This window comes from Indicator indicator, chromosome 2 (genome assembly GCF_027791375.1).
Source record: "Indicator indicator isolate 239-I01 chromosome 2, UM_Iind_1.1, whole genome shotgun sequence".
Lineage (NCBI taxonomy): Eukaryota > Metazoa > Chordata > Aves > Piciformes > Indicatoridae > Indicator > Indicator indicator.
The window spans coordinates 3,964,820-3,987,288 of record NC_072011.1 but is presented as its reverse complement, the minus strand read 5'-3'; the positions used below and the strand labels follow the sequence as shown (position 1 = coordinate 3,987,288).

General features: G+C 46.9%; 1 protein-coding gene across 1 annotated transcript in view; it reads right to left on the bottom strand.

The window, feature by feature from the left end:
• The window catches only part of BCKDHB (branched chain keto acid dehydrogenase E1 subunit beta), a 151,487-nt gene that overhangs the window by 88,050 nt on the left and 40,968 nt on the right, over positions 1-22,469 (bottom strand). The window contains exons 7-8 of the mRNA XM_054394701.1: positions 19,258-19,355; positions 11,301-11,411 (exon numbers count right to left, since the gene is read on the bottom strand). Coding sequence (XP_054250676.1) covers positions 11,301-11,411; positions 19,258-19,355 — 209 coding nt within the window. The remainder of the gene's footprint in view (positions 1-11,300; positions 11,412-19,257; positions 19,356-22,469) is intronic.

Sequence of the window (22,469 nt, the reverse complement as noted above, 5' to 3'; positions counted from 1 at the left end):
TTATGAGGAATTCATGGACCAAATCAGGAGCACTATACACAATGTTAACAAAAACTGCACAGAAATGCCTTTGCTCTGTTTAATCAAGGTTTTAAATACTACTCTTTCTCAATTGTCACCAATACTCATGTGAAAACCAGACAGGAATTTAATGATTGATTACTATTTCCATACTAGGAGGGAGAAAGGAGCAAATAGAACCATATATACACATAAACAACTCAGCTTCGAGGTACTTGCAGCCCTATCAGGGGAGAGGTGATCCTGGACTTGCCAGGCAGCAACTCAAGTGAGCTAGTCAGTGATGTTAAGATTGGAGGCAGTCTGGGCTGTAGTGATCACACAATGGCAGATTTCAATCCTGAGTGATACAGAATCATGGAAGTGTTTCAGTTGAAAAAGGCCTCTGTGGTCTCCTCCTCCTCTACTCTGCCCTGGTGAAGCCACATCTGGACCTCAGGGAACTGCTTGAAAGAGTCCAGCTCAGAGTCACAAAAATGATGAAGGGAGTGGAACATCTTCCTTAGGAGGAGAGCCTGAGGGAGCTGAGGGCTCTGTAGCTTGGAGAAGAGGAGCCTGAGAGGTGACCTCATTCATGTTTATAGATATGTAAAGGGTGAGTGACAAGAGGATGGAGCCAGGCTCTGCTCAGTGATGCCCAATGACAGGACAAGGGGCAATGAGTGGAAGTTGAGGCATAGGAAGTTCCATGGGAACAGGAGGAAAAACTTTTTCCCTGTGAGGGTGACAGAAGCCTAGAAGAGACTGTCCAGGGAGTTGTGGAGTCTCCCTCTCTGGAGATATTCAAGACCTGCCTGGATGCGTTCCTGTGTGATCTGCTCTAGGTTGGATGACCTTTCAAGGTCCCTTCCAGCCCCTAAAGCTCTATGATTCTGTGATCACAGAGTCCAACTCTTGACCTAACACCACCATGGCCATTAAACCATGTCCCAGAGTGCCATGTCTACATGCCTTTTGCAGAACTCCAGGGATGGTCAGGCAAGGATAAAAGTTTGGTCCCTGAATTTTAGGAAAGCAAAATTCCAGCTAGTCAAGGAGCTGGTCAAAGGACCCTCTGGGAAATGGCCCTCAGAAGTAAGCAAGTCAAACTTAACTGACACATCTTCAAGGATGCTTTCCACAGAGCACAAGAGCTTTCAATCCCCAAGAAGAAGAAATCAGGCAAGGAAGTCAAGAGACCACCATGGCACTTAGTGATCTAGTTGATTAGATAGCGGTGGGTGATCTGTTGGACTTGATGATCTTAGAGGTCTCTTCCAACCTGGTTGATTCTGTGATTCTGTGCATTTCAAGTCAGGAGCTGCTGGTCAAACTAAAGGGCAAGAAGGAAATGCAGAAGTGGAAGCAGGGACAGCCCCTTTGCAAGGGATGCAAAAATAACAAGAAGGGAGAAAGGAGAAGGGAGAAGGGAGAACAGCTTCTATGGGTATGACAGCCAGAAAAAGAAGGGCAAAGAAAGCATACCCCCCTGATGAGCTAGATGTAACAACAGATGAGGAGAAAGCTGAGATACTCAACAACTCCTTTCTCCTTTTGCCTCACTCTTCACTGGAAACACAGACTGGCTGTGGTTCTGAGCAACCTGATGTAGTTACACATGCCCCTGCTCACTGCAGGGGGCTTGAACTGGATGACCTATAAAGGTCCCTTCCAATCCCAACCATTTTACCATTTCCATTCTTCTTCCCTGAAACAACAAGATGCATAGGAACCAACACCAAGGTTTCCATTTAAAGCTTTCTTGAAATACAGAGGAGCAAAATATATGACTAATAGGTTTCCTAAATGGTTACAAATATTCTCATAACTTCAAAATGACTGTCTGCAAGCATGGTTCCAGTGTTCTGCTTCTGTAGCCATGGAGCCATAGAATCACAGAACGTTAGAGGTGGGAAGGGACCTCCAGAGGTCATCAAGTCACAACATGCTCTAGCAACCTGAAACTACAAGGGCAAAAGACACACATTTCCTATGGAAAGAGTGACAAAGTTCACTGCCATCATGCAAGCAGTACAATTTTAATCACATTTTCTAGGTATGAGCACCATTCAGTCAAGAAATCCATGGAGCAACATGTAAGGTGGCAAAAGACCAGGAAGAGACAGCCAAGAAACACAAATCTGATCCCAGGATACTTGCACTACAATTGCACAGTTCAATGCCTGGTGAGTGCAGTTAATGTACTAAAAGCAAAGCCACCCCCATCAGGCTCACTGATCTTGATTTTCCTTTAGCCACAGTCCAACTGGATGAAGCACATTTCAAGGAACGTGAACACTGGTAGACCAACAGGTCTGCTGGGGGGTGCTGTCTATTGACTATAGGACACCAAGGATGTGCTACTAGCAATTATTCAGTCACTTTGATGACAACAGCTGAGAGAAATGCCACCTGTGCACTAAAGAGAAAGCTCTAATCCACACTGTTAGAGATGGCTCCAATCAAAGAGCCTGGATGGAGAACAGGCACAGACTTTTCCCTAAGCTGCTCACCAGTACTGTATTACTCACTGGTTCCCACCCTGGCCAATTTCTGTTTTCCTCCTTCCAGCAAGAGTGCAGATGTTGTTTTTCAGCCTGCCAAGAATTTATGCTGACCTCCATGAGGAGGTCTGCAGAACCTTTCAGACAGAAGAGCAAAGCAACACCGAAGTGCTCAGAAGAACAGTCTGTTGGACAGTCTCCTAAAGAAGCAAGCTCAGAATTACTATCATTGATAATATCGATGCACAAAGCAATGTTGCTGCAAAGACACCACTATTTCTTTGCAAACTTCAGTCATCCAGGCTCACAGGAACCCACAAGCCCTTAATTCTGCTGTTCAGCTTGCAGTCCTTTTTATTACTAAGTCACAAAGGAATCATTCTCAACATTTCTTTGCACCACAGTAGCAGCCATCCAGAGAGCTTTAAGGATGATTAATGAGGTAAGAAATGCTTAAGTGGAAAAATACTTGCCTTCTAAATAAGACAAAAGCACCAAAGTGGGCATTTGCAAATTTTCACTTGCAAAAGTGACAATGGCAGATTGATACTTATCAATTCAAAGCTGAACTAACAGGGGCAGCTCAATTCAGGCTGAATAAAATACCAGCAATTTGCACAATCCCTTAAGAGTCCTTAATCCTGAGCTAGATTTCCCACTTCCAGTAACACATGCATTTTTAATATAGAAACCACTACAGCCACAGAATTCTACCCTGGATATGACCAGTAAAGCACTAGGAAGTGTGCCAGTGGCTCTTTTTTTTTTTTTTTTTTTTTAATCAATACCACACCACCCAACAGTTCACAGACAGCAAAATCTGCACGGTCTCTTCTCTCCAAAGCTTCTAAGTAAATCTGTTACATAGAATTGGGAAAGGCTTTGTCTGAAAACTGAAGTTCTGAAAGGAAAAAAAAAAGTATCTAGTAGGTTCAAGAGCAATACATTTTATAGGTATTTCATATATATGTATGTCATGTTTCAGTTTCTTGAGCAGCATCCTTCATCCTTCCACTAACACCAGAGATGCTCAGTCGAGTAGTAGGGAAGTGCTCCCTGCCTGGGTAGGGACTGACATCTTGCACAGAATCACAGAATTAACCAGCTTGGAAAAGACCTCAGAGATCATCAAGCCCAACCTATCACCCAACACCATCTGATCAACTAAACCATGGCACTAAGTGCCTCATTCAGTCTCTTCTTAAACACTTCCAGGGATGGTGACTCCACCACCTCCCTGGGCAGCACATTCCCATGGCCAATCTCTCTTTCTGGGAAGAATTTCTTCCTACCATCCAGCCTAAACCTCCCCTGGCACAGCTGGAGACTGTGTCCTCTTGTGCTGTTGCTGTGGCTGCACTAAATGCAAACATCTGCATGCACACAGAACAGCTGGAGAGTCAGCAGAGCATGCTGAAGGCAGAGGTTTCCCTGTCAGCAGCACATTAACTCCATGTGTTCATGTTTACAGTTGAAGGTATAAAAGGGAGAAATCCCTTCTGATCCTTCAGCTCCCTCACACGAGCAAAACACACAGCTGTAAGGATGCTGCTGTTAGAATAAACCAGGACAACAGGGAATACATTCTCTCCTTCCCCCCCACCCCCCCCAAAAAAAAAAAAAAAACAAAAAAACAAAACACGCCACTCTATGGACTGCTAACTCCTCCCTCTTTGAATCATAACCACAGCATCACTCATACTCCAGCCCTAGGGAATAAAGCAAGAGCTTTAGTCAGAAATCAGTGAAGGCTGTCAAAGTAAACAAGAGCTACACCAAACTTTTCACTGCTCCATGAAATGACATAGTGCTTTGAAAATGTATATACAGACAAGGGGCTCAGGCTTTGCTGTTACACTTCCCAAGGAAGCAGCAAAGGCAGCACAGTCTCTTTAAACAAGCTTGGTGTCACTTTTCTAACACATAACACAACTTCTGCTGATGGTCTATTCACTGGGAGAGGATGCTGGGCTCACTTTCAGTCCTCTAGAGGTAAAGCACAAAGGACTGCATCATGTCTCTTTCAGAGAGCTCTGTACCAGAGCTCTATGCACATACAGCCTGTACAATCTACTCCTTTTTTCTTGTGAAGGAAAAAATCTTCAGAAAGATTACAGATGAGTGTGTTTTAATGCATACAAAATTTTTTCCACATTCAATAAAAGTAACCTTTGGCAGACTTGCCTTGCAAAAGGCTTTGCTTCCACCTCCATAAAGGAAATTCTATCATTAAAACTTCTATCATTAAGAAAAAAAAAAAAAAGGATTTATAAATTAAACCATTTGTCTGTCAAAGTGAGGCTGGACAGGGCTCTGGGCAACCTGATCTAGTTGAGGATGTCCCTGCTGACTGCAGAGGGGGTTGGACTGGATGACCTGCAGAGATCCCCTCCAACCCAGGCCATTCTATAATTCTATGATTTTTCATTTTAGGAACAGCTCTATAAATAAGGGCAGCTGTATGAACCTACTGAGATCTTGCATTTCTTACATATGGCTGGAGTAAGTGGCTCTGGGACCTGAGCAAAACTGTGCTAAAAAGAAAAGTTTCAAACCCTTGCTCAACCTGAAATAACTACATGCAGCCACACGGTTATCTCACAGTACATCACATCACAATGCAGTGTTAAGTAGAGACAGCAAAAAGCATCCTAACATGGGCACAAAAGCCAATCAAAGACAGGAGGTTAAGCCACTCAGTGCATCCAGCCTGCAGAGGATCCAGGCTTGAAAGGCCTAAGAACATAAACACAGTTTGTACCCACAGCCCTCTAGGATTCACTACCAGAACAAATTATATCCTTCAGAGAAGGAAGGATGCTTTGAGCATGCTGATAGTCTGCTAACATTGAACTGACAGCAAGGTATCATGGCCTTTGGGGACAAAAGCTTACTGAGCTACTCAGCTCTTTAGAGATGGTGGTAAGGGCATGTGTTCAAGAGGAGCAAGACTTGGATTCCATCACTGAATGGCTTCTCCAATGCAATCTTCCATCTCCCTGGGGTGTGACCTTGTTACTGTCTCCCATAACATCCTCATAGAAAAGCTCAGGAGATGTGGCATAGATGGTTGGTCAGTGAGCTGGATTACAAACTGGCTCCACAACAGAGCTCAGAGGGTTGTCATCAGTGGCACAGAGTCAACTTGGAGGCCTGTGGCCAGTGGTGTCCCCCAGGGATCAGTTCTGGGTCCAGTTTTGTTCAGTATCTTTATCAGTGACCTGGCTGAGGGCATTGAGAGTACCCTCAGCAAGTTCTGATGGTACAAAACTGGGGGGTGGCTGACACCTGTCAGGCTGTGCTGGCATCCAACCAGAGCTGGACAGGCTGAGAGCTGGCTGCAGGCAAACCTCAGGGAGTTCAATAAGGACAAGTGCAGGGTCCTGCATCTGGGGAGGAATAACAGCAGGCACCAGGACAGGTTAGAGGCTGCCCTGCTGGAGAGCAGCTCCATGGAGAAAGAGCTTGGAGTGCTGGTGGGCAGCAAGTTCTGCATGGGACAGCAATGTGCCCTTGTGGCCAAGAGAGCCAATGGCATCCTGGGGAGAAGGGAAAAGGGGGAGAAGGGGAGAGGGGAAGGAAAGGAGGGAAGTTGTAGTAAAATGGGGCTCTTCTCCCAGGTAACTTGAGACAAGATGAGAGGGCATGGCCTGAAGCTGCACCAGGGGAGGTTTAGGTTGGATGTTAGGAAGCACATCCTCATGGAAAGGGGAATTAGACACTGGAATGGACTGCCCAGGGAGGTGGTGGAGTCACCATCCCTGGAGGTCTTGAAGAAAAGCTTTGGCTGTGGCACTTGGTGGCATGGTGTAGCTGCTGTGGTGGTGTTAGGTCATAGGCTGGACTGGATGATCTCAGAGGTCTATTCCAGGCTCAATAATTCTGTGATTCTGTGAGAGAGCTTTTCTCTAGCGCAGGTCTATGAACTACTGTATCTACCTCAAACTTCATTACTCATTCTTAGATATGTGAAGACTGACATAAGAACACCAAAGTCTGCACATTTACCCATCCCAGGAATTGTACCTATGATGAGAAGGTATCAGTTACTGCTGGGATCCATTCAAAGCCCACAGCAGCCTGAACCAGGCAGGAACACCCTCATCATTCTCACACAGATGAGAACTTAACATAACCACAAAATGCAAAGAAAACATCAGTAAAATCAGCGTCAATTTGTATTTGTGTTTGCTGTATTTCTTATTTGTGTCTATTCATGTTTCACTCAGAGCTATGTGTTCCTAAAGATGCTCATTAGGAGCAGAGCAAAGTCAAAGCAGCTGCTTAACTTGGCTAAAAAGAGGCCTCTGGTGGCAGTTGGGAAGTATAACCTCAGAGCCTTACCAAATATCTATTTTGATGGCATGATTTTTCTGTGCAGAAACAGCTACATAAAAGCAGGCTAAGAAGTTAGATTGGAAGTGAATCTTGACATGTTCCTGCTCATCTCCGAAGCACTAACCATTTCAGCCCATCTTTATGCATGCCTACAGCACAGCTGTCAAATTAAGGTGGCACACATTACCTCTCACATAAAGCATCTCATTTTTTTTAATTTGCTGGGTTGGAAACTTCAGTGTTAAAAGTCATTTCATTTCTAAAGATAGCAACAATTAAGTTAGGGTTATGAGGCCTGCTCAGTCCCTGACACCAACCATGAAAGCTACTTCATTTTGTTTAAAAAATTACATAGACTGAAAAGGAAAATTCACTGAAATGCTTCTAAATACAAATGCCGAATTTCTTGGATAAGCAGAAGAATAAAATAAGCCTGCAGAGTGAAATATATTTGACTGGCAAATGCACACAACTGCTGCACAATTCAGTTCACAGAATCACAGAAACCATGCAGGTTGGAAAAGACCCTCAGGAGCACCAAGTCCAACCCAGAAGCCTACTCTACAAGGGTCACCCCTAAACCAGAGCCCCAAGCACCACAGCCAAACCACCCTGAAACACATCCAGGCTTGGGGACTCCAAAACCTCCCTGGGCAGCACATTGCAATTCCTTCATCAAAGCTCCAGGACACTGACCCATGTGGAACACCCAAACATTAGGCAGATGATTAGGAGCAAACACACAGCCTACAGAAATTTAGGTAGGAGCCAGAGAGAGCTCTAGAGAGAGCCAGCAGACAAGAGAAGCATCACAATGTGGAAAATCTCAACAGGTAAGGTTGATGTGAAAGAGATGTGAAGAGAGAGCTGCATGTGCAAGGACTGAAAGCAGCAGCTGGCCAAGGACTGAGACACCAGCCTGGGGCAATCACAAAGAACACCACTCCCAGCAGTAACACTGAGGGATGTGTTTTTACATCAAAACCCAAAGTACTGCTCTCTGATAAGATCACAACAGAGGATCATGCATCCCAGCACCAGAAAAACACCAATAAAGCTGTAGTGTATCACATGCACTGTCCTCTCACTCTCCATTCCACAGGAAGAGAAGACAGACAAACTTCAGACACACATGCAAGACAAGGAGAGCAGCCTGGCAGAGAGGGACCTGGCAGTGCTGGGTGACAGCAGCTGAACAGGAGCCAGCAGAGTGCCCAGGTGGCAGGGAAGGTCAATGACATCTTGGTCTGGATCAGGAAGAGTGTGGGCAGCAGGAGCAGGGATGGAATTCTGTCCTGTGCTCAGCACTGGTGAAGCCTCACCTTGAGCACTCTCTGCAGCTCTGGGCCCCTCACTTCAGGAAGGTTCTTGAGGTGCTGGAGCAGGTCCAGAGGAGAGCAATGAGACTGGTGAGGGGGCTGGAGTGAAAGTCTGCTGAGGAGAGGCTGAGGGAGCTGGGGGTGTTCAGCCTGGAGAAGAGGAGACTCAGAGGGGACCTTAGCACTCTCTACAACTACCTAAAAGGAAGTTGTAGTCAGGTGGGGCTCAGGCTCTTCTCCCAGGCAACTTGTGACAGGACAAGAGGGCATGGCCTGAAGCTGCTCCAGGGGAGGTTTAGGTTGGACATTAGGAAGCACTTCCTGACAGCAAGGCTGATTAGGCACTGGGATGGACTGCCCAGGGAGGTGGTGGAGTCTCCATCCCTGGAGGTCTTGAAGAAAAGCTTGGCTGTGGCACTTGGTGGCATGGATTAGCTGATGGTGGTGCTGGGTCATAGGCTGGACTGGATGATCTCAGAGGTCTTTTCCAGCCCCAATAATTCTGTGATTCTGTGAAAAGCACAAAAACTTGGCCTGAGATTTATGGATGCTGACATAAAATAGCAGCTGGCGGCAAAGGGCAGCCTGTAGCAGCTGATGATTTGCTTATTCATGGGACTGAAGTAAAAGCAATCCCATTATGCATTAAAGATTCTGCAAAGAGGACTTGAGCAGACCAATGGACAGCTGAAGACTTTCTCTGGCATGGCCAAGTTGGCTACCACTCTCTTGGTCCTTGACACTGGCATCTCAGAAAGGGAGTAACAAGTTTCCTCACCAGAACTGACACTGTAAATCACTGTCATCTGCAACAGCTGCACCAAGCAATTTCCTCTTAAGGATGACACTGCAACAAGCAGCTACATCTATAGCTTCCACCCTTCTATTTCTGCTGGTGATTACCTTAAAAAAACACCTATACAGGATGAAAATTAAATGAAAAGGTTTTAGTGTTGCATAGAGCCAAATGCAAACCACTGCCTTTTCAGGTGAGCCAAGCAGACAAGATTACAGAAAATAATTACCAGAGAATGGTCTGGATTGGAAAGGACCTCCAAAGCTCATAATTGAGTATTTCTCCCACCAGAGTGGCCAGCCTGCAGCCACACTAACATAAGAGCAATACTAAAAAAGAAAAAAAATCTACTGTTTGGTATTTCTTATAATATCTGAACTTGCCTAGCCAATGTGCACTGTATTAGTCCTCAAATAACTCTTTTACTTTATAAATAAATTTATCAATTAACAGCACTAATAACCCCACCCCATTAAAGCAGCAGGTTTACCCCTTCCATCTTTTTATTTAGGCCACAGTTACCTTAAAAGTTATTCATGACTGAAGATAAGAGGAAAATCTTCTCAGAATACCTACTTTTGAAATACAGCTTTGCAAACCATGGAACAATTCAATCTCTGCAGTTCCTGCACACAGCTGCATTTACTCCTGACAGTGTTTCAGAGCAGGTCCAAGCCAACAAAACAGACCTAACTGTTCTTCCAAGAGATGGTTTGTTTTCATAGCATGACAGCTCAAATCTTTAAAGGAGGAAAAACATGTAGCCATACAAGGGATAACATTATTTCTCCAGAAGGGATTGTAAAGCATTTATTACTGCCAAAGTTGCTCTTTATGTTGATGACAACAACTCAACACATTTCATTCTTTACAGAGAGAAAACACAGCCAAGTAACATGGAATACTCTGCAAGCAGACACTGAACCCATTTCAGCTGAGCAGCTGAAATGCATATGAAGCAGCACCCAGCTCTGTGTGTCAGTACACATAAGGCACACACCCATCTGCTACACAGCCACAGCCAGACAGCAGGACACTGCCAGCAGTGGGTGTCCAACAGAGAATGATAGAATGGTTTGTGTTGGAAGTGGCAAACAAAGGTCATCCAGTCCAACCCCCTCTGCACTCAGCCGGGACAGCCTCAACTAAATCAGGTTGCTCAGAGCCTTGGCAAGCTTCACCTTGAGTATCTCCAGGGACGGGGCTCCAACCACCTCCCTGGGCATCCTGTTCCAGTGTTCCACTACCCTCATGGTAAAGAACTTCTTCCTAATCTATCCAATCTAAATCTGCTCTTCTCTAGTTTGAAGCCATTGTCCCTCATCCTGTCCCTGCAGCCCTTTGCAAACAGTCTCTCCCCAGCCTTTCTGTAGGCCCCCTTCAGGTCCTGGCAGGCTGCTATTAGGTCTCCCTGGAGCCTTCCCTTCTCCAGGCTGAACACCCCCAGCTCCCTCAGCCTCTCTTCATAGGAGAGGTGCACTCCAGCCCCCTGATCATGGATCTTTCCTCCCATAATCTGCTCCATCCAGTCCCACTGGCAATCTCTTGAGCAAACATAACATTAAAATGAACACTGAAGCCATACAAGCTTTGCCATAAGGTAGCAGACCAACAGCTCATCTTCCCTTGATCACATTTCAGCTGTTTATACTTAAGCAATCCCCTTACAGAACAACTACCAAATGACAAAACACTTGTCTACCCAGTTAAGGTACTCCAAACATAGAGACAAAGTCAGGCAAAGAGGTGTGCCTGATCTGTCCTGTCTGAACATCTGTACAATCTGGCTTAAGTGTTGACATCAGTAATGGTTTCAATCAGAACTAAAAGAGGAGGCTGAAGGAAGACCTCATTTGTTCTCTACAAAAACCTGAAAGGACATTGCAGAGAAGCTGGTGCTGGTCTCTTCTCACAGGGAATTAGTGATAGATGAAGAGGGAATGGCCTCAAGCTGCACCTGGGTAGGTTTAGACTGGACATTAGGAAACATTTTTTGATGGCAAGAGTGGTCAGGGATTGGAATGTGCTGCCCAGGGAGGTGGTGGAGTCCCCAAGCCTGGATGTGTTTCAAGGTGGTTTGGCTGTGTTGCTTGGGGCTCTGATTTAGGGGTGACCCTTGCAGAGTAGGGTTCTGGGTTGGACTTGGTGATCCTGAGGCTCTCTCCCAACCTGAATGCTTCTGTGATTCTCCATATATGAATCAGAACAATTAATATACATAATACAGGACAACAACATATGCCTTTCAAAAAAACCCTAACAGCCACCATTACTTGCATTTAAATTGTTCTTCTTAGTGGGGTTTGCTTTGTTCTGTTTTTAAATTCACATCAGTTTTCTTACCTTGCAAACTGTCTCTGTATCCCAGGGTAAGATAGTCCTTAGATCAATAACTTCACAGGACACACCAAGCTTTTCTTGAGCCATTGATGCCACCTCCTTGATCACATGTACCTGAAAAGGCAATGCACTGTCAGTAAATAAACATTCAGTGCTGTTTAAGATGTTCTAAGTGATGAATACTGAATGCAAGCAGTGATTTTGTAATTACTGTCAGCAGTAACATTGCTGAAATGTTTAACAGAAACCTTTTTATTCAGTAATCAAACAAGCATTTATTATTCATTCTTATTATTTACTACTTATCACAGAATCACAGAATGTTAGAACTTGGAAGGGACCTCCAAAGCTCATCCAGTCCAACCCCCCTGCCAGAGCAGCATCACCTAGAGTAGGTCACACAGGAACACAGCCAGGTGGGTTTGGGATATCTCCAGAGAGGGAGACTCCACAGCCACCCTGGGCAGCCTCTTCCAGTCTTCTGTCACCCTCACAGGGAAAAAAATTTTCCTCATGTTCACATGGAACTTCCTATGGCTCAGCTTCCACCATTGCCCCTTGTGCTGTCACTGGGTACCACCTAGCAGAGCCTGGCTCCAGCCTCTTGGCACTCCCCCTGCACATCTCTCTAAACATGAATGAGGTCACCTCTCAGTCTCCTCCTCTCCAAGCTACAGAGCCCTCAGCTCCCTCAGGCTCTCCTCATAAGGAAGATGTTCCACTCCCGTCAGCATTTTTGTGACTCTGTGCTGAACTCTATCAAGCAGTTCCCTGAGGTCTTTCTTGAACTGAGGGGCCCAGAACTGCACACAATATTCCAGATGTGGCCTCAACCAGGGCAGAGCAGAGGGGGAGGAGAACCTCTCTTGACCTACTGACCACAGCCCTTCTAATCCACCCCAGGACACCATTTGCCTTCTTGGCCACAAGAGCACATTGCTGGCTCATGATCAGCCTCCCATCCACCAGGACTCCCAAGCCCCTTTCCCCTTCACTGCTCTCCAGCAGCTCAGTCCCCAGTCAATACTGCTCCATGGGGTTGTTCTTTCCCAGGTGCAAGGCTCTACACTTGCTTTTGTTGAAATTCATTCATACTCTCCCTGCCCAACTCTCAGCCTGTTCTAGTATTGTAGCACTAATATGACAACATGACCCACCACTGGTCTTCCAACATCACAATTGGTACATTACCAGATTATTCTAATGAACACTTTACTAAAACAGAAAAAAACCCAAACATTCCCCTCTAGCAAGATGCTTGTACTGAATTAGAATACATATTGTTGACTATCTACTGCCCAAGGAATGTATTCAGCAGCATATCAGGGCATCAAATAGATGTAAAGCCAGTTCTGGACTCCCCAGTTCAAGAGGGACAGGGATCTGCTGGACAGAGTCCAACAGAGAGCTCCCCAGGATGCTGGAAAGACTGGAGCACTGCCCTATGAGGAGAGGCTGAGAGCCCTGGGGCTGTTTAGTGTGGAGAAGGACAAGGGGTAATGGATAGAAACTCCAGCACAGGAGGTTCGAGCTCAACATAAGGAAGAACTTCTTTACTGTAAGGGTCACAAAGCACTGGAACAGGCTGCCCAAAGGGGTTGTGGAGTTTCCTTGTTGGAGACTTTCAAGATCCATCTGGATGTGTTCCTGTGTGACCTGTGCTGGATTCTATGCTCCTGCTCTGGCAAGGGGTTGGACTTGATCTTTGAAGGTCCCTTCCAACCCCTAACATCCTATGATCCTATAATAAAGCAATCCACAGCTATTAGCATCCTCTTCATAAAGGTGTGATATGATAGGAACAGAAAGCAATACTACACACATCAATACTCTGTCTTGACATGATGATAATGCAACACTTTTAAGCAAAATTTGTTGCCAGCAGTGCAAGCAAATACTCCAACATGGAAAAGAACTGTTATGACAACAGCCCAGATTACCTTCCACAAATATCTCAGCCAAAAGGATTTGCTCAGGAAAAAAGAAATTTCTCCAGGTGATTTTGCCATTAAACTCTGATGTCTTCTTGTTGTTAGCATATTTTGTGATAATGGTTTGGACTGAGCTGAAAGATCTTCAATGAGGTCTCCCTTCTAGGCATAGGTGATGGCCAAGGACCATCCTCAACAAGCAATTGGATCACACAATCACAAAATGCTAGGGGTTGGAAGGGACATTTGAAGATCATGGAATTCAACCCCCCTGCCAAAGAAGGATCACCTAAAGCACATGACATAGAAACATGTCCTGGCAGGGCTTGAAAGTCTCCAGAGATGGAGACACCACACCTCCTCTGGGCAGCCTCTTCCAGTGCTCTGCCACCCTCAAAGTAAAGAATTTCCTTCCCATGTTTAGAAGGAACTTCCTATGTTCAAGTTTATGGCCTGTTGGATGAGGGAAAGGCTGTGGATATTGTCTACCTAGACTTTAGAAAAGCCTTTGACACTGTTTCCCATGGAATTCTTGTGGACATCCTGGCTGCTCATGGCTTGGCTGAGCACACACTCTGCTGGATAAAGCACTGGCTGGGCAAACAGGCCCAAAGAGTGGTGGTTAGAGGAGTTACATCCAGCTGGCAGCTGGCCACAAATGGTGTTCCTCAGGGCTCAGTGTTGGGACCACTTCTGTTTAACATCTTTATTGCTGACCTTGTTGAGGACACAGAGTGTGTCAGCAGTGAGTTTGCAGATGACACCAAGTCAGGTGGCAGTGTTGATCTGCACCAGAGGAGGGAGGCTCTGCAGAGGGACTTGGAGAGATTGGATCCATGGCCAGTGTTAACAGGAGGAGCTTCAGCAAGGCCAAGTGCCAGGTCCTGACCTTGGGGCACAACAACCCCAAGCAATGCTACAGGCTTGGGGCAGTGTGGCTGGAGAGCTGCTGGCAGAAAGGGAGCTGGGGGTGCTGATGGGCAAGCAGCTGAAGAGGAGCCAGCAGTGTGCCCAGGTGGCCAAGAAAGCCAAAGGCATCCTGGCTGGGATCAGAAATGCTGTGTCCAGGGAGGGGATTGTCCCCTGGGACTCAGCTCTGGGGAGGCCACATCTTGAGGATTGTGCTCAGATTTGTGCATCTCGATGCAAGAGAGATGTGGAGGTGCTGGAGCCAGGGCAGAGGAGGGCAAGGAAGCTGGGAAGGGCCTGGAGAACAAATCTGATGGAGAGTGACTGAAGGAGCTGGGGATGGTTAGTTTGGAAAAGAGGAGGCTGAGGGGAGGCCTCCTGGCTGTCTGGACATTTTAGAGAGGTTGGTGCTGGTCTCTTCTCACAGGTAATTAGTGATAGCACAAGAGGGAATGGCCTCAAGCTGCCACTGGATAGGTTTAGACTGGACATTAGGTAAAGATTTTTCCCAGCAAGAGTGGTCAGGGATTGGAATGTGCTGCCCAGGGAGGTGGTTGAGTCCCCAAGCCTGGATGTGTTTCCAGTTGGTTTGGATGTGGTGCTTGGGGCTATGGTTTTGGGGTTACCCTTGTAGAGTAGGGTTCTGGGTTGGACTTGGTGATCCTGAATGTTTCTGTGGTTACACCTTGTCCTGTCACTGGAATCCATTCAGAAGAACCTGGGCCCATCTTTCTGAAATTCCCCTTAGGTATTTGTAAGCAAGATATCCCTCACAGCCTCCTCTTCTCCAAAACAAGCAGACCCAGCTCTCTTAGTCTGTCCTCACAGATGACAGTTGTTACAGTCCCCTAGTCATCTTAGTGGCCTTTAGTGGGTGAGGTCACCTTGGTCTGGGAGGCAACAGAGTCCTACATCTGGGGAGGAATAGCAGCAGGCACCAGGACAGGTTAGAGGCTGCCCTGCTGGAAAGCAGCTCCACAGAGAAAGACCTTGGAGTGCTGGTGGGCAGCAAGTTCTGCATGGGACAGCAATGTGCCCTTGTGGCCAAGAGAGCCAATGGGATCTTGGGGTGCAGCAAGAAAAGTGTGGCCAGCAGGGCTAGGGAAGTTCTGCTCCCCCTCTGCTCTTCCCTAGTGAGACCACACCTGGAATCCTGTGTCCAGTTTGGGGCTCCCCAGTTCAAGAGAGACAGAGACCTGCTGGAGAGAGTCCAAGGGAGAGCCATGAGGATGCTTAGGGGACTTGAGCATCTCCCCTGTGAAGAGAGACTGAGAGCCCTGGGGCTGTTTAGTCTGGAGGAAAGAAGTCTGAGAGGGGATCTGATCAATGTCTCTCAATAGCTGAGGGGTGGGTGTCAAGTGGAGGGGGCCAGGCTCTGCTGGGTGGTTCACAGTGATAAGACAAGGAGACAAACTAGAACATAAAAGATATCCTCTCAACAAGAGGAGAAACTTCTTTCCAGTGAGGGTGACAGAGCACTGGAACAGGCTGCCCAGAGGGGTTGTGGAGTCTCCTTCTCTGGAGAGTTTCCAACCCCACCTGGATGCATTCCTGTGAGGACTCCCCTGGGTGATGCTGCCCTGGCAGGCAGGTTGGACTCAATGATCTTTGGAGGTCCCTTCCAGCCTCTAACATTCTGTGATAGTGGTGGTTGCTGTGTTTGCTTACACTTCTAATACATCAGTGGCTGCAATAAGAGGGTTTGAGAATTTCAGCATCACACACAGGATGTTTTTGCCTTTCCTCTGATGTGTGAGAATGTTTACCTAGTTTACAGGGCATAAGGATTAGTCTAAGACCATAAAACACCAACCACAACTAAAGAGGAACCAAAGCCTTTGCTGGCCCTCCTTAGTACCACCCAGGAAAGCAAGCATCAGAGAACCCCACCACAACAGCAGCTGCCAAGGTACTACCTAGCATCCAAACACATCCCAGACACAATGAGCAACAGGACAAGAGGAAGCAGCCTCAAGTTGTGTCAGGGGAGGCTTAGGCTGGACATGAGGAACGAATCTTCACTGAAAGGGTTTGTCAAGCCCTGGAACAGGCTTCCTGGGGAAGTGGTGGAGAGATGTAAAAGCTGTGTCGATGTGGTGCTGAATTACATATTTCAGGGGTGACCTGGCAGTGCTGGGTTAATGGTTGGACTTAATCAAAGAATCACAGAATGCTAATGGGGGTTGGAAGGGACCTCAAAAGATCATTCAGTCCAATGCTCCTGCCAGGGCAGGATCACCTTGGGTAGGTCACACAGGAATACATCCAGGTGGGTTTTGAATATCTCCAGAGAAGGAGACTCCACAAACTCTCTCAGCAGCTTACTCCTGTTCTGTCACCCTGACAGTGAAAAAGTTTTTCCTTATGTTCATGTGGAACCTCCTCTGCTCCAGCTTGCACCCATTGCCCCTTGTCCTATCATTGGGCATCACATGACAAGAGCCTGACTCCATCCTCCTGATATTTGCCCTTCACATCTTTATAAAGATGAATGAGGTCACCCCCCAGTCTCCTCCTCTCCAAGCTAAAGAGAGCCAGCTCCCTCAGCCTTTCCTCAGAAGGGAGATGTTCATGATCTTGAAGATCTTTTCCAAGCAAATCAATTCCATGACTCTATGATTCTATAACCTGTGTGCAATCACTCTGCCCAGCCACATGAAGCTCTAGATTGGTTGCACATTTAGCAAGCAGGTTCCAAGTTTCTGCACACAGTCTGCAGACACCCTCAGCACAAATTCAGGAAGTCTGTTTCACAAAAAACACAGAATTAGTGAGGCTGGAATAGACCTCAGAGATTATCAAGTCCAGTCTGTAACCTAACACCACCACATTGACTAGATCATAGAATCATAGAATTGTCAGGGTTGGAAGGGACCTCAAGGATCATCCAGTTCCAACCCCCCTGCCATGGGCAGGGACACCTCACACTACAGCAGGATGCTCACAGCCACATCCAGCCTGGCTGCAAAAACCTCCAGGGATGAGGCTTCCACCACCACCCTGGGCAACCTGTGCCAGTGTCTCACCACCCTCATGGGGAAAAACTTCTTTCTAACATCCAATCTGAATCTACCCACTTCTAGTTTTGTTCCATTCCCCCTAGTCATTACCTGACACCCTCAAAAGTCCCTCCCCAGCTTTCTTGTAAGCCCCCTTCAGATACTGGAAGGCCACCAGGAGGTCTCCTCAGAGCCTTCTCTTCTCCAGACTGAACAGCCCCAACTACCACATCCAATCTTTCCTTAACCACCTTTTGATCTGCAGAAGCCTGACAGATCCAGAACACTCTGGATTCACTGTGTGTGCACTGAGCATCTGTCCCCATGCTGTGCTGTACAGCCACACCCCTGGTCTGGTCAGCTCCTCACTTTGGATCAGGGTTGCACATCTGTGCTGTTACTCCTCACATCAAAAGAACTCTCTGTATTAACACTTGGACTACATTTTCCAAGCTCCAAAGCTCACAGTTTTTCTGATGGATGTCACTCCAAGTCTTCTCTGCACTACTGCCTACTGAGTAAACTCAGGATATTATTAAATCTCTACAGCCAGCTTCCAAGCCATTGCATTATCAATTTATTTTCAGAGACTATGATGAACACTAAAATTACATCCAAATGGAACAAAGTTCTGCACTTTCAAAAGGGAACAGAGAAGTGCAGAAAACGTTTTCTACTGAACAAATTCTGGATGGGACAGCAACGTGCCCTGGTGGCCAACAAGGACAATGGGATTCTGGAGTGCATTGAGAAGTGTCCAGCAGAGCCAGGGAGGTTCTCCTCCCCCTCTGCTCTGCCCTAGTGAGGCCCCACCTGGAAAACTGCATCCAGTTCTGGCCTCCCCAGTTCAAGAGGGACAGAGATCTACTCAAGAGAGTCCAACAGAAGGCTACAAGGATGATAAAGGGATTGGAGCACTGCCTGATGAGGAGAGGCTGAGAGCCCTGGGGCTCTTTAGTCTGGAGAGGAGAAGACTGAGAGGGGATTTAATAAATGTTTATAAACATCTGAGGGGTCAAGAGGGAGGGGACAGGCTCTGCTCACTTGTGATAAGACAAGTGGCAATGGATGGAAACTCCAGCAGAGGAGGTTCCACCTCAACATCAGGAAGAACTTCCTTACTGTAAGGGTCACGAAGCACTGGAACAGGCTGCCCAGAGAGGTTGTGGAGTCTCCTTCTCTGGAGACTTGCAAGACCCATCAGGAACACATCCAGTGTGACCTGTGCTGGATTCTGTGGTCCTGCTCTAGCAGGAGAGTTGGACTTGAGATCTCCAGAGGTCCACTCCAAGCCCTAACATCTGTGGTCATGCAGGGCAAATCTACACTTTTCTTGTAGCAAACTGCTTTGAATTCTCCTTTCCCATTGCCTTCCTCAGAGTCAATGTCACTGCCCCATTCTTAAATATATCACTTTCCTAATGACAGATAAGTCATAAACCTCCTGAACAGGCACCTCTTCCACACTTCCTGATCCAGCTTCAGCCAAAAATGAGTACAATTTTACGCAATAAAAAACAGAGTTTGTATAAAGACTGGCAATAATTTATTCAAGCACACACTGATGGAAGATGCAGGCAGTTTGTCTGGTACTTGAGCCTGAATGCAACTCCATTCAAACATCACCAGGATGATTGAGGGACTGGAGAACTGCCTTATGAGGAAGAGCTGAGAGCCCTGGAGCTGTTTAGTCTGGAGAGGAGAAGACAAAGAGGATTTAATAAATGTCCATAAATACCTGAGGGCTGGGGGTCAAGAGGGAGGGGACAGGCTCTGCTCACTTGCATCCTGGGATATGACAAGGGGCAATGGATGGAAACTCCAGCACAGGAGGTTCCACCTCAACATGAGGAGGAACTTCTTTACTGTAAGGGTCACAGAGCACTGGAACAGGCTGCCCAGAGAGGTTGTGGAGTCTCCTTCTCTGGAGACTTCCAAGCCCCATCTGGATGTGTTCCTGTGTGACCTGTGCTGGATTCTATGGTCCTGCTCTGTCGAGGGGGTTGGACTTGATGATCTTTGGAGGTCCCTTCCAACCCCTAACATCCTGTGATCTGTGATCACCTAACCCTTACCCCAGGCTTTGTTGGATGACAAATAGCTTGTAAGAAGCTTACTGACCTGAGTGCCCCAAGCAACCAGTGTGACATCACTGCCTGTCTGCAGCACCTCAGCTTGAGAAAGTGGAATGTTGTAGGGCTCCACAGGCACTTGTTCCACTGAATAAATAAAAACAGAAGGGGAAAAAATAAGGATTAGATTCCTTTAGTATTCAATATAATCCAATAATCCAATAAAAATAGGCTTTAAAACTATTTTCTGTGTTAAAAGACCAATATTACATTGAGTCAGCCTTTCTTTCAAAGATTTAGATGCAATTTGCTGGATAAAGCACTGGCTGGACAAAGAGGCCCAAAGAGTGGTGGTCAGAGGAGTTAAATCCAGCTGGTAGCCAGTCACAAATGGTGTTCCTCAGGGCTCAGTGTTGGGACCACTTCTGTTTCACATCTTTATTGCTGACCTTGTTGAGGACACAGAGTGTGTCAGCATTGAGTTTGCAGATGACACCAAGTCAGGTGGCAGTGTTGATCTGCACCAGAGGAGGGAGGCTCTGCAGAGGGACTTGGAGAGATTGGATCCATGGCCAGTGTTAACAGGAGGAGCTTCAGCAAGGCCAAGTGCCAGGTCCTGCACTTGGCTCACAGCAACCCCAAGCAATGCTACAGGCTTGGGGCAGTGTGGCTGGAAAGCTGTCTGGATGAAAGGGACCTGGGGGCTCTAATCAAAAGGCAACTGAAGAGGAGCCAGCAGTGTGCCCAGGTGGCCAAGAAAGCCAAAGGCATCCTGGCTGGGATTAGAAATGCTGTGTCCAGCAGGAGCAGGGAGGGGATTGTCCCCTGGGACTCAGCTCTGGGGAGGCCACACCTGGAGTGTTGTGTCCAGTTTGGGGCACCTGAATGCAAGAGAGATGTGGAGGTGCTGGAGCCAGGGCAGAGGAGGGCAAGGAAGCTGGGAAGGGCCTGGAGAATAAAACTGATGGAGAGTGACTGAAGGAGCTGGGGATGGTTAGTTTGGAAAAGAGGAGGCTGAGGGGAGACCTCATTGCTCTCTACAACTACCTGAAAGAACACTGTGGAGAGAGGCTGGTCCTGGTCTCTTCTCACAGGTAATTAGTGATAGATGAAGAGGGAATGGCCTCAAGCTGCCACTGGATAGGTTTAGACTGGACATTAGGCAAAGATTTTTCCCAGCAAGAGTGGTCAGGGATTGGAATGTGCTGCCCAGGGAGGTGGTGGAGTCCCCAAGCCTGGCTGTGTTTCAAGGTGGTTTGGATGTGGTGCTTGGGGCTGTGGTTTAGGGGTGACCCTTGCAGAGTAGGGTTGTGGGTTGGACTTGGTGATCCTGAGGCTCTTTTTCAACCCGAATGTTTCTGTGATTCTTTCATTAAAAACATTTTAAGCTATGGTGTTACAAACATTCATTGTGGTGTTTTGTATGTTCCATCAATATTCCACAGCAATAAGACAAACAATGCACAATGATGTCAATAAGTCCTGGCATAATCCAAGTCAAAAATATCAGCATCAGATTTGGAGATGAGCACTGCTGCAATCACATTCTGTCATGCTGTGAAAGTAACCAATTTCTAAGTACAGTAAACCATGCTGCACCAAGATATCCAGTGGATGAGCTCATGTAGAATTCCTGACACTTTTAAATGCCAAAATCTGCTTCTGGGAAAAATTTATCAGGACGTCCAGATTTGGCTGGGTTTTATTCCAATGCCTTTGCAAAAAACTCCTCCCTACACTAGCAATGAAGAAAAGCAGCATATGAAATCATTCTCTGCATATTCTTCCATAGCAACTAATAAAATCAGGGCAAGAAAAGAGGTGATTCTGCCCCTCTGCTCTCCTGAGACCCTACCTGCAGTACTGCCTCTAGTTCTGGTGCCCCCAGCATAAGAAGGACATCAAACTGCAGGGGCAAGTCCAAACAAGGGCCACAAAGAGAATCAGAGGAATGGAGATTCTCCCCTATGGGGAACCAGCCAGGAAAAGAGAAGGCTCCAGGGAGACCTTATAGCAGCCTTATGTACCTGAAGGGGACCTACAAGAAAGTGAGGCAGAGATGTTTTGCAAGGGCTTGTAGTGATGGGATGAGAGGGAATGGATTGAAGTTTGAGGAGGGAAGATTTAGACTGGAGATTAGGAAGAAATTCTTTACAGTGAGGGTGGTGAGACTCCAGAGAGGTCATGAATGCCCTCTCCCTGCAGGTGTTCAAGGCCAGGCTGGATGAGGCCTTGAGTGACCTGATCTAGTGGAAAGTGTCCCTACCCATGTCACTGGGGTCAGAATTAAATGATGGGCAAGGACTGGCTTGAGAACAGCCCTGAAGAAAAGGACTTGAGGCTGCTGGTGGAGGAGAAGCTCAACAGGAGCCAGCAGTGAGCACTTGCAGCCCAGAAAGCCAACCAGAGCCTGGGCTGCAGCAAGAGAAGTGTGGCCAGCAGGGCCAGGGAGGTGATTCTCCCCCTCTGCTCTGCTCTGGTGAGACCACACCTGGAGTACTGCATCCAGTTCTGGAGCCTCTATTACAAGAAGGATCTGGAGGTGCTGGAAGGTGTCCAGAGAAGGGTCACAAGGATGAGCAGAGGGCTGGAGCTCCTCTCCTATGAGGCCACAGACAAGATTGGGGCTGTTCAGTCAGGAGAAGAGAAGGCTCTGAGGAGACCTTCTTGTGGCCTTCCAGTATCTGAAGGGGGCTACAAGAAAGCTGGGGAGGGACTTTTGAGGGTGTCAAGGAGTGATAGGACTGGGGGGAATGGAACAAAACTAGAAATGGGTAGATTCAGATTGGATGTTAGGAAGAAGTTTTTCCCCATGAGGGTGGTGAGAGACTGGCACAGGTTGCCCAGGGAGGTGGTGGAAGCCTCATCCCTGGAGGTTTTTGCAGCCAGGCTGGATGTGGCTGTGAGCAACCTGCTGTAGTGTGAGGTGTCCCTGCCCATGGCAGGGGGTTGGAACTGGATGATCTTTGAGGTCCCTTCCATCCCTGACAATTCTATGATTCTATGATCTTAAGGTCCCTTCTAAACCATTCCATGAATCTGTGAACAATGTTTCTACACAAAGCACCCCACTCATCTCTTACTAAAGACATAAAGTAAACATTCTAAATCAAATATTTCAAACAGATTTCAAATAAAGCAATTAAAACTGCAATTATGAGAGAGAAAAAAAGAGCCACCAAGGGATAATTTTACAAAGCTGCATCATCTGTTGCTTTTTCTGCCCAGCAGAGGGAAAACACAGCTTTTACTCATCTTACC